General features: G+C 36.6%; 1 protein-coding gene across 2 annotated transcripts; it reads right to left on the reverse strand.

Moving 5' to 3' along the window:
- Positions 1-283: 283 nt before the first annotated feature.
- On the reverse strand, positions 284-7,665 carry LOC117636919 (homeobox protein HAT3.1). 2 transcript variants are annotated; one of them, XM_034371648.1, is made up of 9 exons: positions 7,620-7,665; positions 4,676-6,339; positions 4,287-4,452; positions 3,947-4,070; positions 3,759-3,871; positions 3,103-3,678; positions 1,701-2,039; positions 1,042-1,131; positions 284-941 (listed from the first exon to the last, which is right to left on the reverse strand). In XM_034371648.1, exons 2-9 carry the CDS (start codon positions 6,016-6,018, stop codon positions 546-548), a joined length of 3,147 nt encoding a protein of 1,048 aa, XP_034227539.1. In that variant the 5' UTR covers positions 6,019-6,339; positions 7,620-7,665; the 3' UTR covers positions 284-545. The 2 variants fall into 2 exon arrangements, with proteins under 2 accessions (XP_034227539.1, XP_034227538.1); XM_034371647.1 differs by having other exon boundaries at positions 1,701-2,042.
- Between the last annotated feature and the right edge of the window lie 4,425 nt (positions 7,666-12,090).

Below are 12,090 nucleotides of genomic sequence, written 5' to 3' on the forward strand. Positions count from 1 at the left end.
TTATTTTCCCTTCTCCCTCGAGTTTTGTTCTCTGTTTTGTGGCTTCAGGTTATTTGAAGAGAAAAAAAAAATTCAAAGTGCTACATTTAGTAGGTGCTTTAGGAAATTAGGGTTCATAACTTCATACTATGAAGAGTGAATTTCTAGCAAGGATCAGACACTGGGATTAGAGAAATGGAACGGGAGGAAAGAGGATTAGCCAAAATTGTTTGATAGCAGCAGGGCCTGTGTTCGAATCCCCCTCCCTCAATCACTTGTGTCAAAGAAATTTTTTTTCGTCTGATAGCAAGAACAATATCTAGAAATGCGAATTGATGACGAGCTCATTATACAGAACAACTTTATATAGCATTTATGACGGGACAATTAACTCTGAATCACCTGAAACAAGACACAACCCGGGGCTCATCGCTAAGTTACACAAAGCGATGGCTGTAATTTTCGGATTAATCCTTCAGGGTATCGCCAGATTTCTTGCCCCACAAGATCTCTCTTGCAAGGGTAAATGGTTAAAATTATACTCTCCTAGAGGATCAAAATTTGAATCAAGAAACAGATTTCCTTCGTCTAGTCATAACTCTGCTAGGTTTTCTATTAGTTTCTGGTTCAGCAGGAGGTGTTGGTGTCTCAGTTTTTGGATCAGGATCATCTGATCTACGTTTTCTCTTTCTATTGTTTGGAGTACTAAGCTTCGATCTGCTGCTTCCCAGAGTCGCCAATTCACTATCCATGACATCCCTACTGCAGCAACCTATCATAGGATCATCTGTCCTGTGTAATTCCTTGTTTTGAGCTCCATTGTGATCAGAATCTCCAACAATTGCATCTCCTTGTTCAAGTTGTTTTCTATTTGTTTGAGGGGACGGGGCACAGTTATCTGAAGCACTTTTATCCACACCCACTTTTAAACAGTGGCGAGCATTTTCAAACCATTTGCTTACCTGCAACAATGAATTCAGATAAAGAAAACATGATATTGTACTAAAAATATTATTAGAACAGGAGATGTAATACTGATGCCAAGATGAAAGAAGGTATGACCTGCTTAGCCATTAGTCCTAGTTCCCGGGCCAGACTTTCCTTCATAGATCGGTCTGGATAATGGTTCTCCTTGAAGGATTTGCAGAGTCTCTGAAATAACAGTTGACATCGTTTAAGATAAACCTCTATGTATATTTTTCTTCAAAGAGATAGAAAGAGAGCTTGAAAATCATTGAATGACAAACATATATAGACTACAGATTTTGACAAGACAAAAACCTAATCAATGGCCCAGATTGACAATCTGGCAGCATTTCATGCCAAACTGTTTGACAAGAGAAACTTGTATATGTATTATGTACATATATACAATTCCTCTGACTACAAAGTTGCAAACATATTCTCTATGCAGTCGCCTAGCTCCCTAGGCCGATGGACTTAATTTTTTTTCCATTTTCGTCTACTAACACATATTTCTCGCTTAGATTTAGGTGGTTAACCGTATCATAGAAAGACTCTACAGACACATAGAGTCACACAAATATTCACGACAGTTCAGTCACTCCCTGTTGAACAGAAGTAGTAGAGGGGGGGAAAAAAAAAACACTGAGACAGAAAGAACAAAGCATAAAATGCTATAGTTTATGTACGGGAAAAATAGAAGTAATTTTTTTGACTTTATATGCTAAAAAGCGTAGAAAAAATTCACACCATAATACCTGAGTTGCAGCTTCCCCGAGTCTGCTATATGTTGATCTTGATGATCCAGCTCTCCCACTAGTAGAACCAGACTTAGTAGAGCCTTTAGGTGATTTATTCGACAAATTACTTGTATCTTCAACATTTGACTTTCGATTAGGCGTTCTCCTAGGAGTATTCTCATTCTCGTCTACATCAGGTTTTATATCTTTGGTGATTACTCCATTCTTAATGTTTGACGTTTTTCCATTTGGTGACCTATTAGCAACTTGTCCAGTACCTTTCTTCCTTTTCCTTTGTGTGGCAATATCATTCCAATCTTCATCATCACTTGAATCAGTAGGAACATTTCCATATGCCTCCTTTACACATCAGGGTAAATAGAACAAGCATAAGCAAACTAGAGAGTGGAATAGAACACGACAAGAAAAATAACATAGTAATACTGTGATACACAGCACTGATAACCTAGCTGTAGAACAATGCATTTGTTCTTTCAAGCACAGTACTGTACTCTACAAGATAACAAAGCATAAACAACACCGGAATGAAACATACAACAGAGATTTATAAATTATAACCTATTTCATACTGCATAGCAGATTTCAGTTATTTATTTATCATTTATTTGTTTGAGGGAAGAAGCCTGGATTTTGAAGCACTGCCCACTATGCACGTGTAGCTTTGAAACACCACAACCAAATCTTGAAGTTAGCCAGGAAGAAAAGAACCCATGTGAGGGTGGTCAGGGTAAAAAATAACCAGTTTGAATTGCATTTCTGTGTAGTAGGAATTTTATATTTAGTCCAAATTACTGCTGGTTAAAAGTTAAAACAAAATACTGTGTTAATGGAGAAAAACAAGGACCAGAGGAGAACTGCGTTGCTTCCATAAAATACAACATGATGAATTCCCAATATTCAGAGGGAAAAGCAACAAACAAGTGTTTTTTCAAGTCCCCCAAGAAAGAAAAGTCCTATCCCGATGATCGCCAATTTCATTCAAGTAAAGAAAAAAAAATTAGAATCCTAAATCAAGTTAGAATTAACAAGACAGACATATATGTAATAATGCATTTATGTACTACTGCTACAGCAGAAGGAGTTGATTTCAATGTGTTCAATCAACTCTTGCATATAGCATTAAGAACTGAAATCAAGGACAATCACAAATGACAGAAAAGACACAGTATAACAATCAAAATTGTGAGGCCTAGAGTAACAATTATTCTTATGTTTAGGGAGATGAGAATCATATTTCCCCAATTCAAACAGCAAAGTACACTAGGAAACTTGTGGAGTACAAATACCCTACCATGATATTAGACAAGGCAACTAGTGCAGTTGGAAGGTTCATAAAATCATAGTTAAAAAATACATGAAGGCAACAAGGCAATAAGATTATACTTTAAAAAACACTCACATCATGCAGCCTTTTGTAGTCCAACCTTTCTATGTGCCTTTTCCCAGAAAGAGGTGCAGATTCACCTTGGCCAGGACCTGACTCTAATAAAGATATCAACTCATCTTTTAAAGAATGTTTCTTTTGCCCGCGTCTGGAACTTTGTTCACCAGAGCCTCTATGAGGCTTACTATCATCCAATGACGTTGATTTGGGACCTTCAACATCTTCGGAAGACATAATATTATCATCAAGAGCAGCTCCAAGATCCTCAGAGTCCGATGTAAAATCAGAACTTGAACTTTCCTGCTTAACATCCTCATTGACATCTGGAGCATAAGGATTATAGTCATCATCCTCTGAATCCTCAGAAGGAAGCCCCAAGTACTGCTCATCATTACTTTTTGGAGTCTCAAGTCCATCAGATGCAGATGCATATTCAGATTCATCAGAACTTGATTCTTCTCCCTGGACTTTATTATCCGTTTCTGGACCATCAGGGTCATAATCATTATCATCAGAATCATCTGATGGAAGTCCATGGTTGTCCTGATTTTCTCCTGCTGATGCTGCTGCAGCTGCTTCAGGAAATACCTTCTGCACATGAAATAGGAGCAAGATCAGAGATCGGAGTGTTTAATTAAAAAGACAAAACCAATGCAGCCTTTGACATTAACCTCCCAGCTGTCAGTGACAGAAAGATCTGTTCCTTGAGAGTCATTAAGTAAATCAATGCAATCAACTTTGCAGTCACATCCAGGGCATAGCCAACCCTCATCATCAGGGGGGACTGCAAGCCAAACAAATACGTAAGCAACCGATGAGTCATAAATAACAAAAAACAAGGGAGTGCTCTGGTCATTACTGTCTTCACTCAAAAGTGGTGGCTCTAGACAGAACTGGTGGAACCCACGGTCACAAGCACCATCACAGAGGATAATATCATTATCAAGAGACACATCCTTGGACCCACATTTTGCACAGAATATCTGCCCAATATTTAAAGTTCCGAAATAAAGTTATTCTTCACGTAAGAAATAGAAAAGAAAACGAAATCAGAACCTGTACACAGAAGAATAAAAAAAAAAAATACAACACTATTCTCATGCCAGAGGAAAAAAAATCAGATGACCAAATTATGTCAAATGAGAGAATTAGAATTTTCTTAACGAGTGGAACAACTTAAAATTGAAGAATGCTCCTACATCCTCACTGTCAATCTGTCCTTCGGAATCAAATAAAGATTCTGGAAACATTCCTTCGGCACATAGTGACTCAAGACGTTGAAATAGATCTCTTATCTTCAACTTGCGTCTAAGTATTTCAGAAGTAGCTCGTTCAAGCTCCTTTTCTGGCTTTAGTTTTTCCAGACTGCAAAAGTTACAAAAGAAGTCAGAAGCCAAAGTCCAAGATTTACTTTAAAAAGTAGAAAATTAAACATAAACCAATTGAAGAGTGAAAACATTCCCAGAAGGCCTTAAGTATTCAACAAAACAAGATCTTTCTGAAACTAAACCATCTAAATCCTCTAGCATCTGATAACTAAAGCAACCAACTAGACATAAAAGAAAATGGTATAGAACAACTTATGCACCTGGATCCTTTCCAACCTTCACCAGAATATGCATCAATCAGAGATTTCTCATAGCCTATCCGGTTCAGCAAATATCTCAGATGCGTCCTGATTCTTGAAAATTCATCAGCTATGGCTCTATTGTCTTGTCTGTTCTTTCTCTTCTTCCTTTTTTTCTCTTCTCCGTTACTTACATTGGCAATACTATTACTGGATTCAAGAGTTGCAACATTATTCCTTAATTTAAGATCTTTAGGTTTCTCTTTCTCCCCTGTCTTTGAGCGCAGAACTCGGTCACTGCGAACAAAAGATCTAGACATATACTTCCTCTTTCTTGATTTTGGATTTTTCTTATCCTTAGGTCCTAAGCAGCTAGAAATCTTCAATGCATTCTTCGATGGTGTTTCCGACGGTTGAAGACTAGAATTTTGGGTCACATCTTCTGGAAGTGGTTCCATTTCTTTATCACTAAGACTCTTGCTAAGATCTTCAAGGGGTGGTTCTGAATGTCCAATAGGAGAATCCTCGGTCATAGCTTCAATAGAGGGCCCCGGTTGTTCAAAAACAGTAGAGCTGGATACTGCTTTGCTAGTTTTAGCTTCATCATTTTGGGCAGGTACAGAGTCAAGCTGATCTTTCTGTTTTGCTGGTTCACTAGGTACACTTCCAGAACCAAATTCATTTATCTGCTGTGATGTAATTTGGTGAGGGCATGAAATTTTTTCGGTCTGACAAGTCTTGCTCACATCTTCAGGAGACAGTCCTGCTTGGTCATTGAGAGAAGCCATGTTCACATTTTCACTAATCGGCTGCAATTGTTCACTGCCACCGCAGATGGGTAGTGGCATAGTGGTTTGTAACAGTTCATTTTGTACACAAAATGAGCCGGAAGGATGCTTTTCTTCAGCTGGTTCACTAGATGAAGTTCCAAAACCAGAATCATTTGTCTGTTCCAATGACATTTGTCCAGAGCATGAAGTTTTATCAGTCTGATTATTCACATCCGGATCTTCATGAGGCATTTCCAATTGTTCGGTAAGAGAATTCTTGGTTACATTTTCAGCACCGCTTTGACTACTCTTGTCCACATCTTCAGCAGGCAGTCCCAAATTTTCAACATGAGAATTCTCAGTCAGATTTTCAGAGAATGACTGTGACTGCTTGTCAGGATTGTTAGATGCTTTGCAGATTTCCAGTAGCTCATTTTGAACAACTTTGCAGCCAATGTTTTCTTTGGTTTTTTCACCACATTGACTTTCAGAACCAATTTCATGTATCTGTCCTGACGTACTTTCCTCTTGGCATTTTGCAGTTTGACTGCTCACACATTCTGGAGGAATATCCAGTTGTGCAGCATCAGCCATATTAAAGTGATAAGCATATACAGGGATAAATATGAGTAGCTCTATCTGTTTGGTTCTCCGTGAAGAAGTTGGTTTTATTTTTTTGAGGACTCAAGCGCAAGAGAAAGGGTGGTAATCTTACCCAAATAACTATGTAGAGAATAACTGATCAATACCTCTTTCCACTTTGCTATCCAGTCTTACTTAACAAACATAAAATCTTTAACATTCAATATGTATCCAACTTCGCATTAATAAGTCTCACCCCAAAATGACAATGCAAAGAGGAGTTCCAACCATATAACTACTTCTGATGCTGTTGCATTGAATAACACCAGACACCTGCAGCAGGGGTGCAAAGATTATAAAATTTCCATTTGGAAACCAAGAATAACAACCCTCCCCCATTAGTAGAGAATGAAAAGAAAACAAGAAAAAGGCGTTTCTCATCTTCTTAATAAAACATTGAATTAGACAACACATGATGACCCATGAAGATACCATTGCTCTTAACTAGGTATACATGGGAGTATATGGTAGAAAATAACAGTGACATAAGAAGTGATGAGAAAGTAGAAAAATGCTTTCAAGTGCTAATCTAGCTACACTAAGCAGCACTGGCCACACAGATCATGAGAACAAGGATGCCACAAAAACTCCAAAAAGCTTGCATTTGGAATAAAGATTATGCAGCCCAGAATCGTAGCCTTTGATCACTTGTAAATTTTCTAGTGTCAGCTTATTCGGCAACATGCATCTAACTGAGAGTACATTTGAAATGCATCTCAAAAACTATTCACCCACATAATGTTTACATACATGCATAGACAAAAGAATTATTTTGTAATAAGGTTCTTAAATGAGGACCTATTTTGCAACCATCGCAAAAGATATGAATGGTCTTGAGATGTATCTCTCCTACAATGCATGTTCAGTTGTTCCTATCTAAGAACTAAACAGTTAAGAAATGGGTTCTTATTTAAAGACAGGATTATTAGTGAACAACTATTCATATAGAGGAGTGTTCAGACATGCACAGTTTAATAAGGCAAATAAATGTTTCCGTTCAAAACAATTCAGGAAAAAAAAAAGCCTCAATGGTGAATTAATAACACAAAACTCAGCAGTAATGCTAAAACGTTTATAATCTAGCTGGGTGAGTCCCCTGCCTAATCAAAGCTTAACATTAAGTACCATTCACGTACTTCAATATGCAAATGCTTATTTCCAGCTACCATACTTTGAAAACTCCATTTCTAAGATATAAAAAACAAACATAATCAAAAACTTTCTAGCTCATAACCTCTGCTTGGTTGCCGAAAAACGCCACGAAAAGAAACGAAAAAGAAAAACACTATGTCCACTTAACCTGCAGCTCAGCTCACTTCATTGCCACAAAACAACAACAAAACTAATAACATTTCCTATACCTCAGTTATCTCAGCAGAAATCACGCAGCTACGGAAAAGCTCAAAAGGGTATCAGAAACTCAGTTCAGGCAACTTCTCCAACAATAATCAAATTGGAGAAGAAGAACAAGACCTAAAGCATGAGAAGCTTTTTCTCAGAAACCTAATACCCAAAAAAAAAAAAATTTAAGTAATTTATGCTTAAAAAGTTACCTGGTGAATCTAGTAGTTTCCACCGCCACAGAGAGAGAAAGAGAATTGGAATGGAGTTGGATCTGTGTGTGTATTTTGAGTTTGTGTGGTTGTGTGTGTTCCCGATACTTGTTCACACCGCCCAGGGAAAAGAAGCGGTTCTCACTAAAACACTGTCCTCTATAAATCTGGGCCACCGCTGCGCTTGCTTTTTCCACCCTCCTCGATGCTATTTTGCGCATGGGGTGTGTTTTTCTTGGTTTTAATGGGTGGGATGGGGCTTTTGATCATATGACCCATTGTTGTTTTCGTGTATGCTTTGTTTTTTGGTTTGGAGATGATGGGACCATCTATTTGATTAGGCCCAATTATTGTAATTATTTTGAACAAGATCCTCTAACTAGGTAAGGCCCGGTATAAGGTAACTTGTCAACAAGGCGGCAATCTAGAGATATCCCTCTCACTCATTTGTCAAAGAAGAGAAAATTATCATGACGGTAAACGTTTGGAAATTTGTGATCGTCTACTAATGATATGTATCATGTAAAAACTCTAAGTGTTTTGTGTCCATAAAAGTCCATGCCTATAAGGCCCGAATTTAAGGCTCATCGAGCAGGTACGACTAGACATGTGTAAGTTACTATATTATTATTCGAATTTGGAACCTCTTCCAACACTTGAAAATAAACTAAAATAAATTATAGATTTTTACAAATAAGTCCATTTTAACACGACATATTGTGCAAAAACTCATATATAATTTATTTGGAGAGAAAACTCCAAAATTAGTCACTTGTCATTTTCTAATTAGTTCTTAGAAAATTCTAACTCACTTAAAACCAATTAGAAAATAACAAGTGACTAGTTTTGAGTTTTTCTCAACAAATAAATTATATATAGATTTTTGTATAATATGTCGTATTTAAATGAGTCTACTAGTAAAAAGCCGAATAAATTATGCCCCGAAATCCATAGGACTTGCCTTGGTCACAAACTTACCTGTTGCTATTTTCCCCGTACAAAGGGTAGGCAAATCATGACTATGCACTAATTGCTCTATCTAGCGTCTAGGATAGGTTCAATCCCTAGTCCAGGGTAAGGACAATATGCCTCCTCTAAGGACAACAAAACTTAAGAAAGAGCCACACATTTAACTTATGCTTGATAGAATATATGCCTATATCTTAAAAGGAGGCTAAAAGTCATTAATGTGCTGGAAAAAAATTGTTTGTTTTCTAAATTTCCCGTTTTGTCCTTATCCATGTGTTGTGTATTGGTTAATTTGAGTGTAAGTTTATATGATTAAATTAATTAACACGGCAAGAATCATTATTTATGCATGCAAATGCAATGCAGCGTGCACTGTTACCTTTGGACTGGAGGAGGAAATTACTGACTTTGACTGGAGACTGGAAATGAAAATCCACGGAGACTTGCGAAGTCGTCAGGAAACCAGCGGTCTGTGCTGTGCTGTGCTGCGCTGCGTGCGCATGTTAGATCGCCACCGTCATTTGCCGCGTGAATCGGCAACGAGGAAACATCATTAACGCCGAGGATGCGCATTGCGCATTTACAAAATTTCCACGTGCAGTGCGGAACTATTTTATTGCACGGACGACTTTTGACTTTCGAGTCAAAATTTGAAATTGCTGGCTGCCTGCTGCTGGTTTTCACCTTCCAACCCACCTTCCTTATTAGTACCACGTTTGCTCCACTCTGCGACTAATCAAATCAAACTCTTCCTTTCTCTTCAATTTCTCAAAAGACTATTATTCCCTTTTTTGGGGTCCATCTCGCACTTTCAAGACTAAATCCAATAATGCTAAATGTACCATCTTTATGGGTTGAATGTTGATCATATATTTTCACGAGTGTGTGATATGGTCATGTCTCTTGTTTCTTCTATAGGTGAGTTTGGTCGTGACATTCGTGATGAAAAGTCTTTACGTATAATCTTACATTTAAGATTTTCTAAAACTTTCTTACTATACGTGTCGAGATATAATGTGATCAACGAATATCTTGTGTTGGTGCTACTTCTATAATGAGTATGATTATATACGCTCGTGTCAATGCACCTAAGGTATTTTATGAAAAATTACACCTAAGTTGTGCCCTAAATATTGTGATTAGTAAATGGGGTTCGTTCAATAAACTTCTTTTGAAAAATAAAATATATTTGTACAAACAAGTAGCTATAATTTTTAGGTTTAAGACCAAGTTGGAACTGGGGTAATACTATTAATACCCAAAATAATTAATGGCCAGCTAACAAGATATATATGAAGTGTTCCGTATTTCAATTAATAATTAGTTTGTACGGCCAGAAAGTCGGTTTTCATGATTGAAATTGATCATCTCTGAGTCTAATCAAGTTTTGTGGTCTTAATCTAATAACCGACCAAGATGACTAATTTAGACGTTTGAAACATTCGTCCGTCATTCACTTATTAATCACGAAATTTATTTTATTTTATTTTAATTTTCACCTCAGATCGCTTCTGCAGACCAAACTTTGCTCTCCTTAATTTTCTTTTGTATCCTGCTAACCCTAGTTTCAGTATTTTATTTTGAATCAGAACATGTTCTTGGTTTCCATTCTTGAACAGGAAACAGGAATTAATATCCACCAAATTGGAGTTTGTGACTTTGTCTGCAAGATTAATTAGTTGCTAACAAAAGAAGGATCACAAGCATATGCAAGCTTCCTAGTCAGAAGCACCTCGAAAGCTTGGATTAAAGAACTGTAAAATACTTGTTAATCTTTGTTATACTACTTAATTAGGTCCTGTCGTCCAACTTGTGTTCTAATAAATAATTTTTTTCTGCAGAACAGTACAAACCTAGAATTTTCCTTGCAACAATTTTTTGATCTGTTGCACTTAAGACTACCTGAATTGTTTATTCATGCAAGTAGGTATTATTGTCCAACCAATCCGCTTCCGGTCTCCCAAACGCATGAGTTATATGTTGTTCAATAAATCAACCTGTATTTAAACCTTAATATTTTCTTATCATACAGTTTGATATGTTATGTATATTATTAAATTACGAATAATTACAATGCACAATAATAATGTGCGAATAATAACGTACGGATGTTCATATTTTAATTAATTAATTTGATGTATGCCCCTCCCCCGCCCATGATATATGCATGCATTGTGTTTTAAATTTAGCTTTGTAAAGCCAAACATCTTTAGTACGAACTTATCGCTATTATCTGAAATGAGTGAGACAGAAAGAGAGAGCTGGTCAGTCTTATGTTTAATCAATTCAGAGCAAACATAGAAATGTATTATGATAATAAAATAATGATGTAAGCTGAATTTAGCCTAATGATGTATACTAATTACTGTTTCGTGGTCCCTTTTTTATTTCAAATATGGCTGAACAAACAAATTGAAAAGAAAAGCTCCTTTACGTGTCTCTATCTTTTGCAGCCTTGCCAGGGCATAAAGTTGTTGAGAAGTCAAGGTCTCTACAGCCATTCTTTTTCCATGAAAACCTAACTCACAAATAAAGCAAACCCTATTTCCCCTTCCAGTCAAAACTCCTTGCCACACAATTTGACTGTTGAAAAAAAAAACCCCCTAGATGAGGAATTGGATAGAGCACTTTAGATTTTGTATGCCCCCAAATTTTGACACCGGCCAAAACAAGCTCTTCAAATCCGGCAAGAAATTGTGGCGTGTGGCTGTTGGTTCACGGCACCGCAATATAATTATTGGTTTTTTATTTCCTCACATAGTGTGTTGCATGCAAAGAGAGATAAAAGTCTATGAAAATTAGTTACTTGGATGGCATAATTTGGAGTTTTCTCAACAACTTTGAATTATTTTATTTTTTTTTCCACAATTTCGTGAGCATTCTTCATTCAAATGGTGTCTGCTGCGATTGGTCATCCCGACTGACCCAAAGCATGCACAATATTATATTCGATTTAATTAATAAAATTATAAGAAAAATTATAGAATATTACAATAATATGCAACGTCATCATCGAAGAGGAGGAAGAAAAAAAGTAAACTAAATTCTAAAAAAGATGCTGAGTTTGTGGGGTGTATTAAATACATGTGGAAGACCAACAGGAAGAGGATGATGAAATGTCGGCAGAGACGCATAAAAAAATATCAGAGATTCTTATTATTATTTGACACGAAAATGAAAAGATTCTCATTTTTATTTTATGATTGTGACGGTTATTAGCAGCAGTCTCCCTTTAGTTTTAGTAGTTCATGTGCCCCCGTTGATTACCATGATTAATTTCTTTCTCTTTTTTTTATTAGAAACGATAATAATTTTATTGATAACACATGATAACTCGAATAAGAGCATAGTAAACCGATTCTACTCGATCGACCTGTGAATTATGAAATTTTATTGCACGCTCACATATATATAAGATATACACGTGAAAAGAATTTGGACCTTTGCTTTAGTGTCTGTGTCTCTTTCAATTAAGAGACAAGAACTTGGAGCATCAAACATA

This window comes from Prunus dulcis, chromosome 8, assembly GCF_902201215.1.
Source record: "Prunus dulcis chromosome 8, ALMONDv2, whole genome shotgun sequence".
Classification (NCBI taxonomy): Eukaryota; Viridiplantae; Streptophyta; class Magnoliopsida; order Rosales; family Rosaceae; genus Prunus; species Prunus dulcis.